At 50.7% G+C, this 27,291-nt stretch overlaps 1 protein-coding gene across 4 annotated transcripts in view; it reads left to right on the top strand.

The window, feature by feature from the left end:
- Nucleotides 1-27,291, top strand: part of LOC144158118 (proteasome adapter and scaffold protein ECM29) — a 293,901-nt gene that overhangs the window by 125,022 nt on the left and 141,588 nt on the right. For all 4 annotated transcript variants that reach the window (XM_077688775.1, XM_077688773.1, XM_077688774.1 and 1 more), the window contains exons 14-18: nt 784-872; nt 8,432-8,566; nt 12,935-13,076; nt 26,269-26,456; nt 26,761-26,871. In XM_077688775.1, coding sequence (XP_077544901.1) covers nt 784-872; nt 8,432-8,566; nt 12,935-13,076; nt 26,269-26,456; nt 26,761-26,871 — 665 coding nt within the window. The remainder of the gene's footprint in view (nt 1-783; nt 873-8,431; nt 8,567-12,934; nt 13,077-26,268; nt 26,457-26,760; nt 26,872-27,291) is intronic.

Genomic DNA, 27,291 nt, shown 5'->3' with positions numbered 1-27,291 from the left:
TGCAATGATTGTCCCTTATGTAGAAATGCTCTCTTGCATGAAAGCTGTGCCGGGTGCAATGCTTTGGCCTTGCAAGGAGCTGGGAATGCTTTGGAACTTCCAGAATGCTCCCCCTGCCAGTTGGAAAGGGAAAGCGCCATCTATGGATAGCAGCGTTGTCCGCGTCCACCAGCAGGTTTAGCGCACGTGATGTGCGCAACGTAGCTGCGTGGGACGTGATTACTTGCTTGAGTAGTGCGGGATGTGCCAAGGCAGTTCAGAAGGCCCATGCTGTCCTCAATGAGCAGCTTGAGGCTCACTATCGTGGGAAATATTTAATGACAGCATTGCTCATGAAAGCGCACAAGATGATTCCTGCAGGAGCGTGCCACCTTGTTGCTCACATATGCAACTTTGTTTTTGATTGGAGTTCCGTTCTGATGAACAGTGACGAGCCAGGTAGGGGCCCTGCGGGGGCAACACTGAAAGCTGGGTGAGTTGCTACATCATCTTGGGAAAAACACGGTGCACCAACGAACGAGCATTTGTGTTGTGCCTCTTTCTGGCCGTCCTGTTCGTTGGTGCGCTGTGTTTTGCCAGGGCGGGACCACCAGCCGTGTGGAACATGGTGCATGAACCTCCCCCTGTTGGTGCGATGCCACACCAACCACCACGCTTGCTTGTTTTCAGTTTTCTCCACCGGGCTGGTTTCTCAAGTTTCGTGTTCAGTGTGCGAGTCAGTGTCAAAGGGGGCTGTGTGAATCCTGCCAGCAGAAAGGGCGTCTCCCGCTTTGTGCCATGCAGACGAGGGCCCCCTGGTGTCCCTGGTGGAGCTGGTGGCAGCGGACAAGCAGGTGGCCGCCCTGCTTGAGGCACAGCGCCTCTCCCTCAAGGTGAGCGAGGGCACCAGGGGTGGCTGTGCTGCTGCTGGGGGAGCAAGTGTGCAAAAGGGGGGGGGGGACAACAAGGAGGAGGCATAGCAGAACAGCGGTGGGCGAGGTGAGCAGCAGTGCCCAGTGGGATGCGTCGACGCACTGCAGGGCCGGTCTGCCAGCCATGCGCAGGCCAGGGGCAGGTCTACCGTGTTTACACTCAGCCCGAATGTACATCAACATAGGGGAAAAAATGGAAACGAAAATGGCAGGCCACACCAAAATATATTGGTCACCTGACCTGCAGCTCGTCTTCGCTAGTGTCAGTGTATTCGCTGGGGCTGCTGCTGCTGCTGCCGTCACCGCTGCTGGCTCTCACGGCACGTCGTCGTGAGGTGGGACCACATCGCAACATTGCACGCAAATCCACCCATACAACATAGCCAGGAAGGGAGGTTCTCTTCACTGTGAGCTGTTGATTGTCTGCCAACAGCCACGCGTTGTATTCGCAGCACAAGAGGTCCTTGAAAGACTTATTTATGCTCACATCAAGCGACTGAAGTTGCCCCGTCAGACCACCGGTGATCACCAGCATCACTACCACCCCCAGCACCGGCGACACGATGCTGCTCGTGAGCGCGCCCAGAAACAACAAAAGGAAGATGCTACATATATTACTGGGAGCCCAGTAAGAGGGAAAAAAAAAAAGTATTCCAAACAAACTTTTGCCATAACAACTATACACAATAGGCCGAGTTCGAAAGCTAACTCACAGTGGCAACTATGCCATTTTGTCCCCGATTTCTCGTTTGGCTGGCCATTGCCAGCAGTGCAAGTTTCAGTTTAAATTGTAGGTTGACCCCCCAAGTTCGGGTTTTCAAATTTGAAGTAATGGGCCAACCTACAACGATGTCAATATGTTAGGTAGTGTGTCAACTCCACAAATTTAGCCCCTTCCATGCCTAACCAGTGCAGCACAGTGGAACCTTGCTGATACGTCCCCCGGTCTTATGACTTAAGACGGATCACTGTGGTCCCAGCCAACTCCCCACAGAGACAGTGAATTAAAAACCCTGAGTGTGCAGCGCTCTGGGGTGTGCGGTCCGCTTCCTACGACAAACCGTGGTGGGGATAAATTTCCCATCCTTTACACCGGTTCACCGCCTCGTCCCGACGTCTCTTTATTCTAAGCCCCTGTTTGATGCTGGTTGATGTGCAAAGGTCACTTGCTGAACAGGCGCGCAAGCAAGCAGACGGGTACTGGCCCCACACGGCAGCAGAACGCCACCGCGGCAACTGCGAGAAGTCAAAGCGCAGGTGGTTGGCGGACCGCAAAAACACGTACGACGCAAACTCCAGGGTGGTGGCTGAACATCTTCGCCCGCTCGATTCAAGTGCCTTTCACACTCCTTTCTTTGCCCCGTGTTTTGCCTCGTTCGTTTTGCTTGGCCTCGGCAGTTCCCCTCTCAGTTTGCGCAACCACGCCGGCCTTGCCTTGTGCACTCGAGGTGCAGGGCTGGCAGGCTGTAAATAGGGGGTGCATAAAATGGGCGTTTTATTTTTAGAAACCTTTGGTTTCAAATAGGGGTTCGCAATTAAGCGGGTAAATGTAGTAGTTTAAATAAGTTCTTAGCCCACCTGTCACGTGAGACCACCTACCAGGCCGGCATTTACCCATCCCATGCCCCGATAATACAACACCCCGGTCATACGACACCCTTGAAAGGCGTAGTATTCGGGTTCTACTGTACCAGTGTGTGGCAGTAGCTGCCGTTCCCTGTGCCAGCGCATAAGCAAGGGTGTGGGCTGGCCAGTGGGTAGATCTGCCAGAAGCAGGCACTCAGCTCGCACCAACAGCGGGCAAAGGAGGGGACTCGAACAGCAGGACAGTGGGGGGCTGTTGTCATGCCTGGCCTCTTCTGTTGCAAGAGCGTTGTTTGCCCCTTCTGTGAGGAGGAATCTTCGCCTTGCGCGCGGGTTGGCACCCTATTGCACAGTGTTCTACATTTCAACAACACCAGTGCCAGGGAAAAACAAGGAGGCCTTGTGGGCACAAGTGTGTTATCAGCGAGGTGCAAAGGTCCCTCACAGGGGCCAGGTGGACATGCTTTCCTAAAAACTAGGGCACGAGGACACCCAAGAACCAGGACGGGACAAGTGTGCTCTCTAAACTAGATTTATTAGAAGCTTCATCACCTGGAATCTGTGAGCCTTCACTCCTACGGGACAGCTGGCCACGGTGCCTCGGTTTGAAAGCCCGGAATGCCCAGCAGCAGTCGGCTACTGTGCAACTGTTTATCACAAGGGGCGTGCACAGTGTCACCCACAGAAAAAACAAAACAGCACACACTTCGAGGGAAGCTTCTACAAGGGATTGCCGTGTAGGAGCACAGACGTATCGCTAGTGCACCGCCGGCCTCGTTTCTTGATCGTGCAGCATGCTAGGGGGCTTTGGGAGGCTACTTAATTAAAAGGGGGGGCGTGGCAAGTAAAATGACTTTTAAAGGGACATGCTCCTCCCTCGAAACAACTTTTTTTTGCAGCTTGTAAAGCTTGAGCTCCTCTTGTCATATATGCAATCAGATTTCAAATATCTGCTCTGGCTGAAATTTTACGCAGCATGACGGGCAGAAAAATGGCTTTTTTGTGCACACTATTGTCTATAGTAAAAATTTTTACCTAAAGTTTTAAAATAGCCTAGGTGGTTCCTTTTGAACTGCAGAGTGCCCAAATCTACCTGAAAAAGTGGTACTATATTCATTTTCCTCACCATGAAAGAAAGGTGACTGGAAGTGTGCCTTTTCTTGTTCTGCATATTTTTGTTTTATGACTGTCAGAAATATCGAAGGAGACAAATGGCATAATTGACAAGATTTCGGCACTCTACATGTTATAATGAACATATGTGCAAAAGTTCATTGTTTAAGTGGGAAAATAAGTGTGCACAAACTCAGAAAATGGACAAAAACAACAAACTGAGAAAAACGCAATTGAAAGTTTATTTCTTTGGCAGATTCTGAAATTCTTGCTCAAACAACATGAAACTTGGTGGGGATATACTGTAGTCTGAAATGCCCACATTGAGGTACTAAAACTAGAACGCTCCTGCTGCATAAGTTGCACCCTCACGGTTCTTGCGGGTGGAGTCCTCGGTACAGGCCCATTTCACCAAGCTGTGGTGATGGGACCTAGCCACAGCAGTCAGCCTGGCAGACATCTGCCTGATCCTCCGCTGGTCACTTGCACTGCTTAGTCTAACCAGTTCTTCTGGAGGGAAGATTCCCAGTTCTTGGAGAACTGGCTCAAAGCTAGTGTGGCCCCTGTTGAACCACAACACCGTGAGAGCAGTGGCAGTCTCCACTACAGTGAACTGCAGGTTGTACGATACAGTCCTGTGCCAGATGCGCAGTGCTGCTTCCGTTTCCATGGCATGGGATGAGCAGTCGACATTTTTTTCACACACAGAGGCATGAAAGGCTTGCCACACTTCCTCCTCTTGCTCATCAAGCTTTTGGTGGCTGCAAGTAGTTTGACAGCACCTCAAAATCCAGGCAGAGGCCAGTGTCTAGAGAAATGGCAGTGCCAACACTGTTGTGGCTCTTGTGTCTTTGCTTCTGCCAAGTACCATCAAACATCACTCAGATGTCAGTCTGACCAGCTTGCAACGCAGTTACTTGCCTTGCTTCAGCAAGGTTGTCAGAGACGACTTTTGTGGCCGCAACATGAACTTTCTTGGCAATGTTGTGGAACGTCTTTTGGTGCAGTGGTTTTGGTAGACCAAGAATGGCACAAAACTTGCACAGCTGATCGTGTCCGATGCCAACCGCGCGTGCAGCGAGTACCGCTTTCACATTGATGGCGAAACTATCACGGGGACTTCCCCTGCAGAGTTCCGGGTCGCGGCCTCCGCGACTGATGGCGGCAGCGCGCTGCGACGAGTAAACAGAAGAAATCACTCCCACAGGGCACTTCTCGTTTTTGCACTTGAGTTCCAGTACCGATGCGAGGCCCTTCCGCTTGTTCGCAGCGTCAACTACGACGAGTTTGCACTACTTCGCACACGTCGCGCACACAGCGTCGCTCAAGGTCAGTCAGAGCGCCGACTTCACAGATAACTGCACCTGCACCGCTCCCGTGGCTGGCTGTCTCCTCACCTTGGAAGGCTGCCAACTTCTTCTCCGATGCGCTTGTAAAGCCGATGTCGTCGCTGATAAAATGAGCCCCGCCTGGTTGAGCCGCGCTTGCAACGCTTGGAGGCCCGGCGCTGTTAGGCCTCACGGTGCTGGTCGTGCCAGCATTGGCCGTGGTCGTCGCGATGCTGAGCCGCTTGCGCTTTCCTTTGTACCGGCATGAAGTTCACTACTTCCGGCAACAAAAGTCACGCTTCTCCTCAACGTTCACGATTAAAAACACACGATAAGGAAATAGAAAAGATAGCGCGAAGTAGTGAACGGAACGATACAGACGATGGCGGCTCACAAGTGGCAAGAGCCAATGGCGGTCCCGATTTTGCGTCACGTGATTTAAATGCCCAGTAGGAGCGGTAAGAGCTCGCAAAACAAGCGGGAAGAAATATTGTTTTTAATTTTTTTATGCGGAGATAAGAAGCTGGTGAGCTGTTTGTTTGAGAGAAGAAGGCTTTGACGACCTCTCTCAAGTGACTGAAATGGCTGCCAGCCACGCTTCCGTGCAGCAAAAACTCTCAAAGATGGCCGAAATTCGGCTTGATTGCATGATTTCTAGGCTCACCGCGAGTCATTCAGACGTGATTTTCACCCAGTTCTCGTTCGTATTTCGCTTTCATCTTTTTTTTCATGAAAGGATAGTCAAAGATGATGACGCAAGTGAAAACAAAAAATCGGCACATTTCGAAAAAAATCGAGTTTTTTCGACCCGCGTGTCCCCTTAAAGCAAAGCTTTACTACTTTTGTCGAGCGATTTTGCGGAGGATGAGGCGCAAGGTGACCTTTTGACCGGAGGCACACTTGCCGGGCCCGCCGTCCCGGATGCACACAAGGCCACGTTTTCAGTCGTTCTGCTAAGAACGAGCAGCGGTCGCCGACCACCCCCGCAGCCTCCCATGCATGCGGCGCTGGGTTGTCTCGAGCAACTGATCCTCTCGAGCCTGGCGAAGAGAAACAATGCGTTGCACGGAACTGAACGGCTTTGAGACATGGTCGGCAATAGAGCTAAATCAAAGGTTAACGAAGCGAAGCCAAGACTCAACCAGACTAAGCCAAGCTCTTGCTTTGCATATCCAAAGTTGGCTGAGCTAAGCCACAGCCATTTTTTTATCTGTGAACAAAATGTGATGAAATTAAGAGCATTTATGTCACTAACTATCCTGGGAACAAAACCGAAATCGGTTCCAGGATATCTTCTGCACTTTTTGAGTCACAAGACTAATTACCTGAAAGCTGCATTAAGCATAATTAACAAATTAGGCAAGGACTCGCCAGTCCCTTTATGTCAGAGTGGTCACGAAGGCCTATTTTGTGCCGAGAAGCTATTAGGTTATTGCGTTATTTCCTTTAGGTATGAAGAAAGAAAGAACTTTCACCTTCCTTTCAAAACGAGAAATTAAATGGCGGGATGACATGAAACTGTTTCATGTCATCCCGCCATGTGGGGTGGCGGGGTGGCGGTTACGAAAGAGAAGTACCAGTGCATACTGCTGTGGGTACTGTGCTCACTATGCTTGTTATAGCTGCACAGTAGTGCGGCGCATTGGGGTTGTCATGGACGAAACTGGCCAATTGACCTAAGTGGCAATGTCTTATGTGACCCTATTTGTCGAACATACCCCATGTTTCACGAAACGATCACTACTACCTACCAGGTGCAGTTCCGGTCAAAAGCAAAGCAACTGCGAATAGTGGTGGCGTCATTTAAGAGTACTGACGGTAAACAAGGCTCCGCAGTGTCAACACAGTGCGCCTGCTGCAGGCTGAACAGTGCACTTGAAGTTCGTTGAAAACCCGTCCATTTAACGTTATGGCAGACCTCACGAAACACCCCATTTGGTGGGAGAATCCAAATTTTAACTTACATTGATTCATTTCTCAGTGAATAAAGCATCACTTGCTGCCGGAAAAGTGCTGAAAGCACTATAAAACACCAAATATTTCGAATAAAACAAGCTGCTATTTTGTCCTTTTAAATTAAGGCCAACTGCAACGAAATTTTCGGCCCCTTCAATGCACTGTTTTCCGGTAGTATCACTTTAAAGAGTGCAAAATTTGGAGGTCCGAATTTGCATCACAGCGTTGTAATTTAAGATCAAAAGTGCGTTTTTCCAAACCTAATGTGGAAAAAATGGGCGGCCATTACGGCCGGGCGTAAGTGACGTTCCACTTGGCAACCGAGTGGGTGCAGCCAGCAGATTCTCCCACGGCTGGCTGTGAAAAGACGGCGCTCGTTTGATGTGTTTTGGGCTGTCCGTTTCTTCAAAAGCTCAAAACATGCACGAAAAGGGGTTGGGAAGTTCATGCAACTTATATCGCTTCACTGTGAGCAGCTGAGACGCACCTGTAGTCGCCTGTTAATAGGTAAACACAGGCATTGTAAGGCATCGTGTCGAAGCTGAGAGATAGGAAATAGGTTCACAAAAGGCAGTGCTGAGGGCATATTGGCTGTGCTGATCGAACCATGCTGCGTTTGTGGGAGCAAATAACAAAACTACAAAAAAAGCAACTCTGCGAGGACATGCCGGCTAGCGTGTCAGTGCATATTATCTCAGTTCAAATCCGGAATTTGATAGTTTTTGTTTACACAGGCAGTTTTGTTCCTGCTCGCAGGGTGCCTGCACCACATCTTTAGATGATCATGCCCACCTGTGTAAAAAACCAAGCAGCAACAAAAGCACTGCAGTAGCACCTCGCTGGCACCTTGCCCGCAAGTCAGTGCTGCCTGTTTGATTGTTACCCATTCTCCCAAATCTTTTTTTTTCTAATCAGTGAGTGGAGTGTTGCCAACAGTTTTTCTTTCTTGTTTTTTTTCGAAGTTGTTCGAAGTGAGTTGATTCCGTGCAGTGTGCCATGTACTTTACTTGCTTGTGCCCTGATTGGTCGCGACAACAGTGACAACACAGTGACGCCTTTTGTCAGCCGTACTTGCGCCACTTGCACTGTTGAAGAGTCGACCGGCCGCAATTGTGCAGTGCGCCGCACAGCTAGCTGCCATACTCGTTGGCGCCCTGGCTGGCCACGACAACAGTGAATCGTCTTGCAACGGCCCTTCTTGTTTATTGTGCACTCGTAGAGCCGGACAGCTGCGAGCTTGCAGAGTGCTGCACAGCTGGCGTACCGTACTTGAGTCTGGCGTTTTTCATCGAGTCTACCGTAGAGTCTACCGGCTGCCGTTGTTGCAACCGCGAAATGAGCCATTGTGCAACTGGCGCACTTGCTCGCCGACAGCATAATGCCTCGTGCAGACCGGCGGGCGGCCCCAGCACTCTTCAAGTGTGCTCTTTTTTTCTTGGCAACCCAGAGCTTTCACTGTCTTGCGTTTTGGAAACGCGTGAAAGCCCTAATTCATGCAAGATGCACAAATGACGCTGCTCACTCCCCCTCGCCCCACAGGGCCTGCTGGCGTCGGGGTCGGAGGCCGTTCGCGAGGCTGCGGCCCAGCTGGTGGGGCTGGTGGCGGCCCTGCGCCCGCGGGAGGCCTTCCTCGCCGACCTGCGGGCCCTCTGCACCGACATACGGCCAGCAGAGGTACAGGAAGGGCTCAATGGCATACATGTACGTCCCTGGCAAACACCTTCAGAGTGGCCAATGACGTACGCCTTTCTTGATCGTTTCTAGCTTGGCATGTGCTGCCACACTGCGCGAATACGTGCAATTTTTTTCTCGCGCTTTTCCACAGCGGTGCGCCCGCTACTGCTGCCGCTACTGAGTCACGCGTGGCGGCTGGTTTCGGTTTTGTCCTCTGGGTGCTTCTTGGAATCTTTCGTATGTTACTCACGAATGAATTACGTGTACGCAACAACACAAGCAATTTTTTGTAATCACCCTAAAAAAATTAGGACAATTTTTTCTCGAAAGAGATTCGTCGGAAGAATTTATATCAGCAATAAAAAAAAATCAACCCTGGGGGGTCGCATTTGGCGAAAAAAATGGCAACTTAAAAGGGTTATTACGCAAGCTTGTCTGTTGCTTCCACCAGTTCCTTGTGGTGGATGGTACTCGCCTGCAGCTGTGAACTAGCCCTGCAGGCTTTCTGGTAGTGTTACAGCCATGCTTTCGGAGTGCGGCACGTTCCTTGTGCGAATGCCCCCAATGCGGCTCACCCACTGCCTGAGAGGAACTGCTGGTCTGGAGATGCAGTGAAAGTCCCAGGTGGGATAGTATGTACCAGAGGGAAACCTGGCACTGCTGTGTAGGCAAGCTGTGCTTCAGCGAGTGTGCTCTCATGTGGTGAATAGAAATGTGGCACTGGTTCTTGGCATGGCTCAGGAACAGGCTGAAAAGTTTCCTCTGGCTGCAAAGTAACAACATTGTTATTTAGAGTTGTTTTACAGTCAAACCCGGCTATAACGAACCCGGATAGAGCGAATTATGCTATATATCGAACAAAAATAATTCAGTTATGGAAATACATGGGAAACATATTCCTTATAACGAAGTTCACATTCGATATATCGAACTCTGAGCGCCTAGAATGGCCGCTGAAATGCATAATCTCGAGCGGCGATTGAGATGTGGATTGGCCGCGACCACGGAGCAAGAGCCGCGACTGAGACATTGCACCTCGCACGGAGTGACGTGACGCCCAATACTTTCCATAACTGTTTCCGATGCGTGGGACTCGCGACGGAACCCGCCCAGTCAGCGAGTCCGGACCAAGACAGCAGCATCGGTGAACGGTGGGAAGAGCTCGCCAACGTTCCCGGTGATGTCGCGAGTGAAATCCGTCCGACTCTTATAATAAAGCGCTTTCGGCAGTCGATGTGCTGTGCCAGTGCTTCTTAGATTTTTGAGGACGCGGACTCGAACTGGTGCAAACAATGTTTCGTGTAGAGAATGCTATGCCAGTTGAAGCCGCCAAAATGAAAGTGAAAACAAAAATCACAGTTTTTTTGCAACGTGGGCAGTTAAGGCGGAAAGTAGCTTTATTTCCAATAAATGGATTATTTTGGTATGGTAATGGCTACTGTACTGTGTTCGTTTCTGCATACGCGGATGGCGGAGTTAGGGAGGGGGCGGGGGGCTCTGGCGGATTGCGAACTCATAACAATAAGCTCGTTATAGGCGGGTTCGGCTACCGTATTTATTCGAATCTAAGCCGATAGTTTTTTTGAAATACTGATATATCAAACTCCAGGGTCGGCTTAGATTCGAGGATTTCGAAATACGCGCCAATTTCCAAGTAAAGTGGCGCGCAGCTAGCGCCACCCAGAAAAGAAAGTATTGTAGCCATTACTAGACGAGCCAGTAGCCACTTAAGGGCCATAGGCCGCCATTTTGAATTGTGCGGACCCTGTTCTGTGGGACAGTGGTACAGTGGCTAGAATAGGGAAGTGTGACGAAGGCGCCGCGGCTCGCGTGCGCTTCTTGGATGCAACCGCGCGGTGGCGCTGACGCTCGTTTTCACGTCGCCCGACGTGCCGGTCAACGCCGCGTCAGTTGCAGTCCGATAAGCTCCGTGGTTTGCGACGCATTTTTTTACCTCAGATTATTTCACAATTGCAGCAACTATATGATAATATACGCTTCCTATTACAGAACACGTTATTTGTCTCGAAATATATGCCGTCTTGAAATGCTCTCGCGCAAGCGGCCAGCCGGGAAACTTCTGAGTTTCGCTTCATTACAGTCGCTTTTCGCGCACAAATGTGAAGGCGCAGGCACAGCCCCCCAACAAAAAGCGGTCCGTGAAAGGGAAGTTGCAAGTAGATTATTGAATTCTTTGGCATGGATAGTCCACCTTGGATCACTGAATATTTACATTTCTGCACAATTTATTGGACAGTTTTCTATGCCGATTATAATTTGATGAAACCGGGTGTAGTTATCGAAATGTTACAGCAACGGCTGAATGTTTTATCAATCACTGTATACTTTCCATACTGTCGGTTGTGGCTGCATTCAGCTAAGAATACACATATTTTCGTGCTCGTTTCGTTTTTTTTTTTGAGACACTAATTAACTCAAACATGATTATTTGACAAGCTTAAAAGGTTTGATTGAATACATTCATATTAGGAAAGCATAATTGACAAGACCAAAAGAAACCCTTTTAAATTCAATTTGTTTTATAAATAGGTTTGCCTGAAGAATGAAGAAATTCATATTACGATACGTAATTCAAGAAATGATAATACCAACGGCGACGCTTAATTGACGCCTGCTAATTGTTAAGTAAGTAATAATGAGAACAATAAATGTTTTGTTTATTCGCATACTTCTCCGCTTATAATTACCAGAAACAATAAGCAAAAAGGCAGTTTGACAAATCCTCACCGCTCACAGTTTTCCAGAGAAAGCATTAAGATTTTATATTCACCTAATTACTCTTCAATTCCTCATCCTAATTTAACCGAACCCTTTCAGTTATGCCCTGCGGTGAAATAAATGTTCTAAAAATGTGCTTGAATAATGACATTATGGCATTATGCGCGGCAATAATGGCAATATGCGCGGGGGCGTCGTTTAATTCGTCCAGTGACAATTCCATATTTGCGGCTTATTTTTGTGGAGGCGCAACTTTATTTGTTTTTCCAGCGTTCCCTTCGGTTTTCTCTTCTTGGGCACTGGCTTTGAGAGGCAATGTGGCATGTTTGGGAAGATCGTTGGGCTAGCATCCGGCTGGAGAAACGGCACGCATGCACAACATTCAAGGTGAGGCGGTGCACCAGCGCAGCATTTTACCTTGGGTGTTGCGTTGAAATTGACGCGCGACGCTAACTGCGGATCGAAATGCTCGAGCGGCTTGTTGGCTCGAGGTGTGTTGCCCCGCCATTGAGCCACGTTTACTCGCCTTCCGACACCCCGAAAACCAACTTCTGGAACCATGCATTTATTACCCGTCGTGCAACCAAGCACAAAACAGTGACTCTAAAGGCAGCGGCTTATCCCAGACAAAATTTCAGCACCACATCTAGCATAACTCTGACGAAGCGCGATAAAAATTTAGAACGAAAAGATCGCAAAACGCGCTTGCGGCCATGTATCGCGCGCTCAGATCGACGTGTAAACGACCGCTAGCACCATCTCGCGGATGCATGAAAAGCGGCGACGGTGGCGGCCATAGGAGCCCACCGGCGGTAATCACACTTCCCTCTTCTAGCCACTGTAACAGTGGCCTGCGTGCGGTGTGGCGTTTGGTTTTGATAGCGCAAAAAGAAGCGGTGCCATTATAGTGCCGCTTTTAAAAGAAAAGTTGTTTTAGCTGCGGAGTTGTCGTCGAACGTTCAAGCCGGGCGGGACTTCGGCGTGGATGAAAAAAATGTCCGTCGTTGGAGGACGCAATGGGAGAGGATTTTGCGTCCTCCAACGATCGCCCAGAAGTTGCCCGGTGATTTTGAAGAGAAACTGATTGAGTTCCAGCACCGCATCTTCATGTTCAATAAACGTGTTTTCTTTTTGTGAACGCTGACCCTGCCTTTTTGTTCGGCCTACATTCGAGGTAAGTTTTTTTTTTTTTTTTTTTTTCGCGCCTTCGGACTTTTGGGGGTCGGCTTAGAATCGGGGCCGGCCTAGATTCGAATAAATACGGTATATCGAACTATTGGATATATCGAACTAATCGCGGTGCATATTGCGGTTCGCTATAAACGGGTTTGACTGTATTAACAGAAAAGTGGAGCCCCAGAACACTTACCTGTCAGGGATTGTTTAGGAGCTTCGTGCTGGACAAACGAGATAAAAATATTGCCGTTTTTTTTTTTGTTGTTGTTGATTTTGGCTTCCATAGTGAGCCTTCTTCTGACTAGTTAGCCAAGCCAGTTCGAAGAGGAATGTTGCTAGCTCCTCTGGGGGTGCCCACGATTGCATGCGACTGCAGAGAGAGATTTCCCTGTGGTAGATGTTAGCATGACACCCTATGGAGGCCACCTGAGTGAGTGCACCCTCTTTGTCCAGGGAGGGGTGGTGGAGGTGGTGCGCCAGTCATCGCTGCTGGTGTTGGCGCACGCCCTGTGCCGCCGCCACCGGGCAGGGCTCAGCCTGGAAGCGGAGGACGAGGGCACTGCCGACGCCGTCGCCCTGCTGGCCAACACCTTGTGTGAGTGGCTTCCTTCGAGGGGCCTGTTCCGCTCGGCCCACGTGCTGGCAAGATCAGGGGACGCGCTTTCTTCCCATTGGGCCCTGCCCTCTGCCTTCGACGTCTCGGATGAGGGAAAAGCATGTAGACTGCGTCTGTGCACTGTCTGTGCAAGCCACGCTAATGCCAATTTAAAGGGACAGACAACCGATTTTTGTCGAGTTCTCTATCCCAAATAAAAGGGCATCCCTTAAAGCACCTTAATGAGAAGCGGTTTTGCTGATAATGCCCTAGAACTTCTTAAATAAAACTTTTTAGATCTATGAGCCGTATGTGTCCTCGCAAAAATAATGCTGGCAACCATGACATACAGTAGCGCGGCAGCATACTTTTGTCTGTATGTGAGATGAAAAGCGATATTTAAAAACTTGTCCCCATCTATAAAAAGTGTTAACCACAGGCTTTGTTATTCCTTTATTTATTATTTTTTTAATTCACTAGTCTATTTTGCACGAAGGCGCCATCTGTTGGGATGGACGGTAGGTAACATCTGGCTTCACGTTGTGGTGGTCGGCAGTTCGATTCTCCCCGGGCGCGTCCTCTTTTTTTGTTTGTTTTTAGGCTTCCGTTGGCATATTTGGAAACTGAAATCGAATATTTGGGCAAAAGAAACGCCCCTTACTCATGGCATCTTCAAAAACCGCACCGGTGCGCCTTTTCATCCTCGATAAACCACACCGGTGTGCACCATCTGTCCTCGATAAACCGGGGCGCACTGTGGCAGGACAATTTTTGTTGCCGTGCCACGCTGTGAGAGAGTCGAGGGGGGCCATGGTGCAATCCCAAGATACATCGCAGACGACACTGGCGAAGCAGTTTCCTCCGCCGTCTGCATACAATAAACTGTAGTGTCAAGGCGGAAGGGGCTGTATATTGTTGCTGCAAGGATGACTGGCTTGCGGAGTCTGTCACATCAACGGCCAGAGGTTGTGAATGAGGACGCAAACTTCGTGTACTGCAAAGAAGGCTGCATGCATTGCCAGCCAATGGGGGATTGGCATTCGTTTCGTTCGATTGAATTATTATGAACAGTCACTGGAGTGCCTAGATCACGAAGACTACATGCTTTGTTGTAGCGGACAGGTGGAACAAAACAAACACTTGCATTGTGTGGCTCCAACGAAGATGAGAAGCAGCGCATATGTAGCTGTTTAGTGGAAGCGGTGGAGGTGCGTTGTCACGCATGTACGTGTACAATGTTAGCTCATGTGCGGCGCCCCCACGCAGCGCTGATAGTTTTGTGTTCAGTCGTGCAAGCCTGGCACAGCGGCGAGTGGCCGGTTTGTGAAAATAAACACAGCTCGTTCTGGCCAAACGGCTCGGCATGTTCTCGTGTCTTTCGCGGGCCTGATGGCCTACTGTTCGCGGTAGTCACTTCCTATTGCTCGGCCATCCGTACTTCTACACAACTAACAGTACGTGTGACGGATATGGGTTGTGTGTACATACAGTCTAATCCCGCTGCAACGAAGTCCATTTCAACGAAATTTCCGCTTCAACGAAATATTTCCAATTCCCCGTCAGCTAGCCATAGAAGTCAATGCAACAAAGTCCTCGCCACAACGAACCATTTGTCTGGCTTGCTTTCGCTTCAACAAAATTTTCGATGAATTGGGCTGGGTTTGAACAATTATTTTACAATAAAATAAGCATAGCGCCAGCTATCTGTAACTTTTTAAACGTTCAGGACGCTTAGTTTCACCGAAAACATGCGCGGTGCACCCACACCGCCACCCAAAACTTTAAAAAAACTCGTAGGCGGACGCCATTGTTTGATGGTGATAACGATGTGGCTGGCCGTCTTTACATGAGGTGCAGGCCCGGTTCGCCAAGCCGGAGCTGCAGCCAATCTGCATCCAATTGAAATCGCACGAATGTGCTCCGCTGCTGGCGCGGCGCCGTCATGTATGCGTTGTGACTCGTGAGCAGCTGTCCTTGCCGTTTTCCTTCTACCATTCATAGCCAAGAGCAAAAATCATGTTTGCGTGTTTGGTCTTGAAGCCAAGTCATCCTATCTTAGTCGCGAGCGCGCGGTCATGTTTAATGCAAGCGCGTGCGTCTTGCCTGCCAAGGTCAGTAGCTGCCGTGCCCTGTCAGAGGATAAGATAACGGCACTGCTCCTGCCACAAGCGAGAGGGGGGCTTCGGACGGCCTAGCAGCTATCTGCAAGTAATCAGCTCGGTGGGCACGCCTTGTTGTGCAGCAATACGTTTTGCGCCTGCATTTCTTCACCCCCCTCCGTAACGCGTTCTTTGTGTGCAGTGAACACAGATAACCATTGGTATGTTTGTTACCCGAATAAACATGATGTTATTGCGCATCACTCCTTTTTCTAAACATTGTTTTTTTTGCTGCCAATGATGCGGAAACATACGGGGCTATTTTTCGGGCCTTTCCGTGGTGTGTTGGAGCGGATTTCGCCTCAACGAATTTTCGCTTCAACGAAATTTTTGGCGCGTCCCGTCAATTTCGTTGTAGCGGGATTCGACTGTATAATCATTGGCCTTCAGTAAACATCACGTTCTAGTAGCGCTGTGTTACGTTACACTGCTGTATTGCCACTTGTGAATGTTTTTATCACTTGCTTTTATAGCTTAAGAGATAGCGCTTGGGTAGAACTGCTCAGTTTTTCCTCGATGAACGCTCCGTGCTGGTGCGCACCGTCGTGGGGCACTGTGCACTGCGCTGGTTTTGGGGGCAACCTCGGTGCGCGTTTATCGAGGATGCTATCAGACAGAATCGTCAAAGCTCTTTCACTGGGTCTGTTTACTGACCGCTGCCGTTGATTCTGGGCATGAAGGTTCACTTATAGCATCTTCGATAAACTGCACCGGTGCACACCAGGGTGCACCGGTATGCCTTTGCATCCTCGACAAACCGCACCAGTGTGCACCATCTGTCCTCGATAAGCCGGGGCGCACCATCGCGGGGCAATTTTTGTTTGCCCCGCCACGCACTGAGAGAGTCAATGGTGCGCTGGGGTGCAATCCCGAGATGCATCGCAGATGGGCGAAGCAGCTTCATTCGCCACCTGCTGCAGCGACAGTGCATCGACGCACTCGTGCCCCACAGGGGGCACCTTGTGTACTCAAGGTGTTTTGGTGAGTAGCGCCACCACGGTCCCGAGCTCCGCAGGGGTGCCTACTGTCGTAGGCACTTGGTGTCTTGCAACACCACGGACCCGAGCACATGTGGGTTGGACCCACCCACGTCCCGGCTGTGCGTGGCTTTGCCGTGTCCGGGGAAAAGGGCATCCTGGTGGTTGAGCCAAAGCCAGGGTTGTTTTGGACCTTCATGGCCCCCTGGCAGAGGCAACACGCCACTTCGGCCCCCGCTTCCCGTAGACGGTGCCCCCAGTCTGACCCGACCTGGGGGGAATCAGCCAGTCGCCTTTTCCTGTCCTCTTCTTCATTCTTTTCCTTTCCTATCGTCTTTCCTAACCCTGTCCTGTCATCTTCTCTCTTCCTTATTTCTCCGTTTTTTCTCCAGGCGGCGAGGGTTAACCCTGTGCGAAGGCTTGTGGGGATCCGCTTGATCCCCTTTCCTCCTCCCGCGAGCGCGATGTTCGAACGAGCGCGCTTTCCCGCGCACGTGACGTCAACCTCGCGGGCCGACGCGCCGGCGGGCACCGACTGTCCCGCCGCCGCTGTCGCTCCTCCTCGCCCGGGAACCGGCCTCCTCTCCTCCGCGCCTTAAAACCGCGACGCGCACGTTGCGCGGCTCTCTCTCTCTGCTCTCGGGTCTCGGTCGGCTCTCTCGCGAGCTCTCTGGATGTCTCCCTGACTCCAGGGACTCGGGAAGGAGATGGAGGATGGAGTACTACGCAGCCGTTAGCTCTCCCCAGTTTCTCGCGGCACCGGCGTTACGGCCGCTTTTTTCGGCCCGAGCCTTTGCACGCCCCTATCGCTGTTCCCGGCAGGTAGTTTTGGGTTTCGCCTTCCGTCTCCCTTTTTGCAGCACTGTTCCTTGGCTCGGTCCCCAGCCCGGTGTTCTTCAGTCTTCAGTTGCCGCACCACACACCGCCCTTGCCACACGCCTCCTGCACCGACCGGCGGCTTCAACGTCGCCACTCGCCATGGCCATGGCACGCCTCTGCAGCTCGGGCGCTCCGGCGCTTTCTCGGGGCACTCCCTCACGATGCCTCGTGCGGCGTCGCTCGCCGCGGCTCCCCTCCTTGGCGCCTTCGACGAGCGCGGCCTGGGTGCTTCTTCGGGACCTTCAGCCGGTACGCCACCCTGCAGCTGCGGCTACCTTCCACCTCCGGTGGCCCTCTCCTGCTGCAGCTGGTCGAGCTACGCCTGGCGGCTTCAACCCTCGAGCCTGTTGCTCGAGCGTCCGGCGTGAACCTGCCCCGCGGTCTGGCGGTCTTGGGCCTGGCTCTCCGGTGTCCTGACGAGTCATCTAGACGGCCCCTGCTCGTGCCGACCACTCTGGCGTCGTGTCGAACTTTGGAACGGCGTGTCTTCGAAGTGTGGGCGTGTGTGTGTCGGCGTGGACTCCAACGTGCGGACATTTGCGGACTTCTTGGGCTGGGGACCCGTTGTAAGCTCGTAGGGTATGTGCGGTGCCTGCTGTTGTCGAGCCGGTCCTTCAGACCGGGCTCGGTCTTGAGGAGGGGGGGATGTGGGGATCCGCTTGATCCCCTTTCCTCCTCCCGCGAGCGCGATGTTCGAACGAGCGCGCTTTCCCGCGCACGTGACGTCAACCTCGCGGGCCGACGCGCCGGCGGGCACCGACTGTCCCGCCGCCGCTGTCGCTCCTCCTCGCCCGGGAACCGGCCTCCTCTCCTCCGCGCCTTAAAACCGCGACGCGCACGTTGCGCGGCTCTCTCTCTCTGCTCTCGGGTCTCGGTCGGCTCTCTCGCGAGCTCTCTGGATGTCTCCCTGACTCCAGGGACTCGGGAAGGAGATGGAGGATGGAGTATAGGGAACGCGAGGGGCCGCGGATCGTATCGCACCCTCGCCGCCCCACGTCCAGGAGAAGGGAGTCGGATACCGGGGCGCTCCATGCCCCCGGCCGGCTCGTCTCCTCCCCGCCGCGCCGGCCGGTCGGGCGCTGTTTGGCCCCGATCGGACGCGTGTCGGTACAGTGTAGTTCTTAACCCGGTCTTGGCGTTATTATGCACTGTACGACTCGGCCAATAAACCCCATGGTTCGTCCTGGCCCTTTGGAGCCTGTCGTCGCCTGTGTCGGTGAGTCGAACCCGTCGCGGCGTCTCCCTTGTGGACGCCGCGTACCTCTCTGGGGCATTTTGGATGGGTCATTTCCGGGCGTCGAGCTGACATCGTCGCTCAACGTCTCTAACGAGGCTAGCCGGGGTCGTTTGTTGTCCCGTAGCCAGACCCAGTAAGCCCACAGGCTTCACCCTAGATCCCGAGCATAGGGTTATAGTGGCAAGGTACGGTTAGCGTGTGCTGAAAAAGCCACGTTCCCTTGTTGGGCTCGGTGGTGGGCGACTGGCCTTACCACCGAATTGATTCCATTTTCTATGGCTATCTTCTCAGCTCCTGCAAAACACCCTGATCGACCTCCTAAAAGGGGTCGCACCGAAGCACTCCGCACCCAACCACCTCAGGCAGCTTTCAGCAAATACCTTGTTGTACACTCGACTGACGAAAAACCTATCACCGACCTGTCAGTTTTCTTGATTGCCAAGTGCATTGAAAACATTGTTGGAAAAGACTACAATGCCAAAAAGATGCCGTCTGGAGACCTTCTTGTTAAAGTTATGCGAAAAAACCAAAGTGAGAACCTCCTGAAGCAAGAAAAAATTGCCAACTTGACTGTCACAATTACGCCACACCGCACGCTAAACACTGTCCAAGGTGTTATCTCTGTCAAAGAACTCCTCCATGAGACAGATGATGATCTCCTTGAGGGACTGCATGACCAAGGTGTTGTTGGCGTCCGTAGAATTAATATGAGAAGAGATGGAGCAGAGATCAAGACCCGACACATCATCCTAACATTTGCTAGCTCTACCCTGCCAGAGACAGTGAAGACAGCTTTCCTTAGCTGTCGTGTACGCGCCTACATTCCAAACCCGAGGCGATGCTTTAAATGTCAACACTACGGTCATGGAACTCTAGCTTGCCGTGGCAAGCTCACCTGTGCGAAATGTGGCGAGAATGATCACTCTTCTGATTAACTGCAAAAACACAATCATGAAATGTCCGAACTGCAGTGGTTCACACGCTGCATACTCACGATCTTGCCCATCTTTCAAGAAAGAAAAAGAGATCATTCAGATCAAAGTAACCGAAAATATCAGTTTCCCCAAAGCACGCCAAAAGCACAAGATGTTTTCGGCTGCATCCTATGCAGACGCCGCCCGCCGGGGGTTGGGGCGACGTTTGGTTAGTACTGTGACACAATGCAGCTTAGCTGATGTGTCGCTGTCGTTAACCCCCTCCGAGCAACCACCAGCTCCTGCCTCTACAGCAGAGGCCCTGGTGGTTCCTCCTCCTGCTGGGCTGCCGTCCACAGCCGAGCACCCCGCCACTACGTCTGCGGAGCCCGTAGAGAATGTGGTGACGGGCGCTGTTGGGACTGGTCCGGCCTCTTCCAGTCCAGCTCCATTGGCCCGCACGACACCCGAGGGCATTGAGAGCATGAACTCAGGTGGCCCCACACGTACTCCTTCCCTTCCCGCACCGCAGGTTCCAACCAAGAAGCCTGCGGCCACCTCAGGAACCAATCCGCGAGGTGGATGTCGGATGGACACCATGTCGGTGCCGCCTGATTTGTCAGACGAGGACATGGACACCTCGGCATCTCAACCTGCCCAGCAGGCGCAAAATGAGTGCCGCGGCACTTTTGGCCGTGGGAAAAAACCACCTCATCGTACAACAGGCCCTAAACAAGACTCACTGACATGAACCAAAATAGGCAACTTCTCAACTACATCTTTATTATCTTTAATCCATAATAGCTGTTGAAAACATAGTTCAATGGAACTGTAGGGGTCTCGTAAAAAACTTGGATGATGTATATGAACTCCTTTATAAACATCAATCCAGTATTGTTTGCCTCCAAGAGACACACCTGAATCCCAAGCAAAGTAACTTTCTTAAACAATACACTGTCTTCAGGAAAGATAGAGATGCCTTTGCTCATTCATCTGGTGGGGTTGCCATTGTGACGCGAAAATCCGTTCCATCCCAGTCCATTAGACTACTCACCAGCCTTGAGGCAGTTCTGTCCGCGTGATCATTTTTGGTCGGCATTTGGATCATTTTTGGTCGGCATTTTTGGTCGGCTGATGTTCCTTATACATTCCCCCGGATCATCAATTGTCTACCTCAGAATTTGAGTCGTTGGTAAATGAGCTTCCTGAACCATTTATCTTAGTTGGAGACCTAAATGCACACAACAAACTCTGGGGTTCTGGGCGAACTGACGCTCGCGGCCGCTTGATTGAACATTTCCTAGTGTCATCTGGTGCGTGTTTGTTCAACAAAAAACAGCCCACATATTATAACATTACACACAACACGTACTCACACATACATAGACTTGGCAATCGGTTCTGCTGTTCTTTTTCCACTCGTTGAGAGGCAGGTGGAGAAAAACCCGCTTGGAAGTGACCATTTCCCAGTATTCCTGAGATGCCTAGACAGAGACCCTTACACTCCCACCTCAACTAAAAGGTTTAAAGAAACCGCTGCAGACTGGGAGAAATTTAAGCAGAAATCTCAACTCACATACAGTTCCATAGAACACTTGGGTATTGATGAAGCTTGTAGCCTTGTCACGGCACATATCCTTGACGCTGCAGAGAACTTCATTCCCCAGACTTCTGGTAACACAAGTAACCTAAGGCGGCCCTGGTGGAATGAAGAGTGTCGACAAGCACGCCAGGCACAGAACAAGGCGTGGGGCATTCTTCGCAGGTACCCCACTGCGGACAGCCTTGTAGCGTTCAAGTGCACCAAAGCCATGGGAAGGCGCATTCGCCGTCAGGCCAAAAACAATACCTGGAGGTCCTTCTTAACTTCAATAAATTCTTTCACCGATACAAGAAAGGTTTGGAACAGGATAAGAAAGCTAAATGGACAAAGAACACATGGCTTACCCCTTGTTGACACCACTGGTGGCACCCTGGAGGACCAGGCAAACGCGTTGGCACAACACTTCGAACACGTCTCAAGCTCTTCACATTACACAAGCACATTTATACACTACAAAAAGTCAGCTGAGCGGAAGTCCATACGTGACCACAAGCAATCAAACGACTCCTATAACTCTCCATTCTCCCTTCACGAGCTCATGACTGCGTTGGCTGGTTGCAAGCCTCCGGCACCAGGTGCAGATAACATTACGTACGGCATGATCAAACACCTTCATACAGACACAATCAATACTCTCCTGTTTTTATTTAACAGAATATGGCGTGCTGGGCACTTTCCTAAGGCATGGAAAAAGGCTATTGTTGTGCCACTGCTGAAAGAGGGAAAGGATGCATCCTGTGTTTCAAGTTATCGTCCAATTGCCCTGACCAGCTGCTTGTGCAAGCTGTTCGAAAAAATGATCAACAGAAGGTTACTATACTTCCTGGAATACAATGGTATTCTGGACAGCTGCCAGGCAGGTTTTCGGTCGGGCAGATCAACAACAGACCAACTTGTCGCTTTTGAATCCTATGTGAAAAATGCCTTTGTTAACAAACAGTTTTGTATGTCCATATTTTTTGATCTAGAAAAAGCTTATGACACTGCCTGGCGCTATGGCATCCTGCGAGACCTGAAATCTTTTGGAATCTGTGGGAATATGCTTAATGCCCTTGAAAGCTATTTGTCTGAACGAACATTCAGAGTGAGGGTCGGGGCTGCAGTATCCGCGCTGTATATGCAAGAAAATGGTGTTCCTCAGGGTGGAGTACTTAGTTGCACACTTTTTATAGCTAAGATGAACACACTTGGAAAAGCTCTGCCCCGTACCATTTTTTACTCCATTTACGTGGATGATGTTCATATCAGTTTCCGGTCCTGTAACCTGTCTATCTGTGAACGGCAGTTACAACTTGCCACAAACAGGCTTGTAAAATGGGCCGACGAAAATGGCTTTAAGCTAAATCCTCAAAAGAGCACATGCGTCTTATTTTCCAAGAGGCGTGGTATTCACCCTGAGCCCACCGTCCACCTCAGTGGAGTGGCTGTGCCTGTGAAGGAGGAACACAAGTTTTTAGGGATTGTGCTAGATGAAAAGCTGTCATTTATTCCACATATAAAGCTACTCAAAATAAAATGTATAAAGGCAATGAATATCCTAAAAGTTCTATCCCACCACTCCTACGGCGCAGATAAGATGTGCCTGCTGCGTCTCTACAACAGTTTAGTGAAGTCGCGGCTGGACTATGGGAGCGTAGTATACGGGTCAGCTTCGAAAACCGCTTTAAAAATGCTTGACCCAGTTCTGCGCCTTGGGCTTCGCCTTTCGTCAGGAGCCTTCCGAACGAGTCCTGCACAAAGCCTATATGTGGAATGTGACCAGTGGTGCCTGGAAGACCAGCGCTTATACACAGATCTATTGTATGCCATGAAGGCAACATCCATAAAAAATCACCCTTCTTCGTTTATTGTCAATGACACCTCTGCCATGCACTCGTTTCTCAGTCGGCCCTCTATATCTATGCCTTTTTCGTTGAGAGTGAGAGTGCACGCTGAAGAGCTTGGGGTTTCTTTTAGCGAGACTTACAAAACTTCGATCACAGACCTTGTTGCTCCCTGGGAAATGTCCCCGATTTCTTGTGATTTATCTTTCAGAGCCATTAACAAAAGAACTGCACCAAGAGAACTCATCTTGCAGCACTTCCTACATCTACGACACAAATACCCCTACACAACGTTTTACACAGATGCCTCCAAGTCCGCCCATTCTGTGTCATGCGCTGCACATGGCCCAAACTTTGCTATCACAAAGACAATGAACAAAAATACCAGTATTTTTACAGCTGAGGCACACGGCATTTTAACCACTGTGGAACACATTACAGAAACCAGAATACACAGTTCCATTATTTTTACAGACTCCCTGAGTGTAGTATTAGCTCTCCATTCAGGAAAACCAACTAGAAACATTATTTTAAACCGTCTTATCAAATCCATAATGTCTGCTTACGCTCTAAAATTGACTGTAGTAGTGTGCTGGGTACCTGGGCACAGTGGAATTTCAGGCAATGAAATTGCTGACCAGAATGCTGCTGTGGTGGCTCTCCGCAGTGTTGTAGATATCCCACATGTGCCCTACCTAGACATGAAACCACTAGTTCGGAGTATGCTTCGGAGGCGCTGGCAGGTACAGTGGGACACACAAATCGAAAACAAACTGCACATTATAAAACCACACATAGGGAAATACAACACAGAGAAACGGAACAGGTTCACAGAAATATCAATATGCAGATTAAGAATAGGTCACACACACGCTACACACTCATACCTTTTAAACGGAACCCCACCACCATCTTGTGAGAAATGTGGACGAAGACTTACAGTCCTCCATGTATTGATTGAATGCTTGGCATACCATGACGCAAGGAAACGACACTTCCCAGAACTATACACCTACACGATACCCTTACACCCATCCTTGTTTTTATCTGATCAACCCCCAATTAGAAGTGAACGCCTTTTAGCCTATCTCGCTGACATTGGATTATTGGCACTCATCTCATACCATGTGTGACATCAGGGCCACCCAATGCAAATAGTGAGGGCGGTTCTGAGCGTTTTCATAACGTGCCAGGGACGTCACCGCCATCCCTGCTATGTTATGGCGCTCCCAGCACACACATAAACATCGTCACTGTTACCTCTCATCTTATTCATCTTCGCTTCTTAGAGTAAGGGCCCTTTACACCCATATATACACTATTTTTATCAAGTACATCACAATCATCGCCATGGCATTTTAACAAATGTGACAAAACAAACATTGTCTTGGCGCTCTTTGGCCTCAGACGCCCTTGCGCCAATAAAATATACATAGTAGTAGTAGTAGGCGCACTCGTGTGAAGGCGTAACGGGATGTACATCGCTGCTGGCAAGGATGAGTTGCTCGCGAATTCATTGGGCAACGATCTGACGGCTCAGAACGGGCGCTGTAACGGCCAGCGTTTGTAAATGGCGCGAAAGAAGGCTGAATGGATGGCCAGCCAGTTGGAGCTTAGCATTTGTTCCATTCGATTGAGTTACTGGAATGTCTAGACCACGAAGACCGACATGCTTTGCTCTAGAGCCAGCAGTATTAACTCTGTGCTGTAGCGGAAGTGTGGAACATAACAGGCACTTGCGTTATGGCTGTCAGAGTGAAGATGAGAAGCTTGTAGGTTTTGTGGAAGCGGTGGAAGTACGTTGTTGCGCAACTGTGATGAGAGCAACCCAGCTGAGAGCAAAGCTGCAGTGAGACTTCGTTACCTTTTAATAAACAACGGGGGAAAAATTTGTAGTTCAGCATAGTTCCTTGAAGTACAGTTGATAAGTTGAGCTTTTAACGATTGCACCAGTAACGATCAGCCTTTCAACAAGAGCTCGCAGAAACTTGCCAGATATTTCGACCAGGTTGCTCCTGGAACACAGCTTTTTTTTATTTCGAGAATTAACAGCTCCAAGGCTTCTCTTACACCGCGACAGCACTTGGCAGGGTAAGCGTCGGCACTGCTTCAGGCGTAACTTTTGGTGAAGTGTCAGACATCATGCAATAATAATAAGCACTGCACTTGTACTACAGAGCTAGAGCAGCGCATTAAGCGACCCAGCGGTAATCAGGTAGTCGACGGCCTGTACCGATTTACCACCCGAGCGCGCACACTCGGGTGGTAAATCGGTACCGGACAAAGCTTCAGCGCTGACAAACTGAGTTCCACCATTTTGTGGGCACCCCCGCGTCCCGTTCCCATCAGTCCGCAATAGCACGTGACCGGTCCCAGTGTTGCTTGACGCATTAGAGGACTGCCGCTGAGTTTCACCGAGTTTCGTTTTCGTATTTGGTGAATCAGAATGCGCCCGCCCCGGGGTAGTCACTCTAGCATGGTGCGTGTTTCGCGGCATCTTTTACCTCGAACCATCAGTCAAGATTTCCAAATAACTTCACTATACAACACTCGCTGGTCGGTTTGTTATAGTTTCGTCTAAAATAATTTTTAAAATCAATATTATCATGAGGACATCATTTGTGTCAGTGTAAGGCAAAAATCTCGATGCAACGAAGTTCGCGATAAAACGAAGTTTTTTCCGGAAAGTACTGCTTTGTTATATCGAGGTTCGAATGTACTTCCTTTTCAACGGGACCACTCGACTACAAACGTTTATTGCTTTAAAAACGCCCTACCAGCCCGAGCACGCACTTGCGAGCAGGCACCCATGCCTGCTTTTTTGTGGCACCAGACCGGAAATAGGCCCCTCCGCATTGCGGAGAAAAGGAGAAAACTACCCGGGATGTCATATATCGAAGGCCGCCGAAGAGAACGCCGCGAGCCGCCCCCCTCTCCAGGAGAGAGCGCGCAGCTTTTGTCGCGTTCCGCGGTCGAGTTGAGAGGGAACAATTATGCGCAATTTCTCATCGCGCGTAGATTCGTTAATTGTGAACGGATTTTCATAATTCTTGCGGGAGGAGATTTCTGGGACAATAGACTTTATCCCAAAACACATTACTATTAGTCGATGGCAAGTGTTGCAGGGTCCCTTGAAGGACTCCATGTAACTGTGACGAATGTCACACACTACTGGAGAATTCTTGAAGGTTTTGTTGGTGGCATCATACAGTAGGCAGCAAAAGCCCAAAGCAGTGAAAATCTTGTTTATTTTCAGTGAACGGTGGCCACTTTCTAATGATTGCCCGCACAGCTGGCCAGCTCACATTCTCCAACAGTGCAGCATGCCTTTTTGTTGAACTGGGGTTCCCATCAGTGGCCTCAGAGGACCCACCCTTGGGGAAAAAAGGAATTGGCCGTACGTGATAGTGCTGTTGTGTGTGGTGGCAAGCTGGCCAGACAGAGCTTTCCGCATGTTGCGCGGCATAAAAAGACAAACGTAGACAAGCATGCAGGGAAAGGCACAGTGTCTATTTCTCGCTCGTTCTGCGCTGTGCCAGGTATTGGGAATTCCGCCTTGACTTTGTGTGCCCTTCCCTTTCTCCCCCTGCCCGTGTGCAGTGGAGTCTCAGGGGGCCTCCCAGTGGGGCCTGGTGCAGCCCTCGTGCGTGGCCCTGGGCCTGGTGGGCGCTGCACTTGCACTGCCCCTGCCCCCAGGGCAGGTGCAGAGCACCCCTCCCCCGGCAACCCTGGGCGCCCTGGTGCACGCCCTGGCTTCCGTGCTGCACAACACCAAGGCGCCAGCCAAGGTGCGCGCTCCTCGAATTTAAGCGAACACTTCCGGGGTGGCACCTTCAAAGAAAAGGGGGGGGCTTGTCCAAGACCCTTTCGGTGGCCTGCTCCAAGAGGCCTCGTCAGGCTGCTGCGTGAGCAGCGTTTTGTGGGGGGTTTATTTATCCCGACTACACGAATTGGTCCCTCGCTGGTAGCGTCCTGGGCGTGAGCCTCCCTGGTAGTGCAGCCTACTAAGGAGCGGAGTAGACGGTGGCGGGGGCAAGGGGGGCCAGTTCCAGGGCCAGTGGACGCAAGTGTGTGTGCCTGGCTGTGGTGCAGTGCCGGGAGGAGGCCGGCCGCACGTTGGGCCTGCTCTGCCTGGGCCAGCCGCACTTCCCCCACGTGCACGCCGTGCTGGACAGCCTGCTCGCATCCGGGCTCCTGGTCGAGGTGAGACGCACCAGTGCCCGCAAATAATTCCGCACCACTACTCGCAAAGAGGCTTTTACAGCTTTTTTAGAGCTTTTTTTACTGGTGTTGCAGTCCAACTCCGCTGCAACAAAACACTTACGATTCCCCGTCAGCTAACCATAGAGGTCGCTGCAACCAAGTCTGCGCCACAACGAACCATTTGTCTGGCTTGTTTTTGCTTCAACGAAATGCTCACTCAGTGGGTGGGGCTGGGATTTAGCATTCGTTATGCGATAAAATAAGCATAATGCCAGCCACAAGTAACTTTTCATACATTCAGGACACTTGGCTTCACCAAAAACGTGCGCCGTGGTTGCACACCGCCACTCATGAACACAAACTGCCATTGCTTGCTGGCAGTTTGGCAAAAACGAAGGCATGGTCTTTATTACATTTTTT

Source organism: Haemaphysalis longicornis, unplaced genomic scaffold, assembly GCF_048455015.1.
Source record: "Haemaphysalis longicornis isolate Haplotype H1 unplaced genomic scaffold, Haemaphysalis longicornis Haplotype H1 scaffold_10, whole genome shotgun sequence".
Classification (NCBI taxonomy): domain Eukaryota; kingdom Metazoa; phylum Arthropoda; class Arachnida; order Ixodida; family Ixodidae; genus Haemaphysalis; species Haemaphysalis longicornis.
Note: the sequence above shows the minus strand (reverse complement) of the source record. Positions and strands in the feature narration are given on the sequence as shown.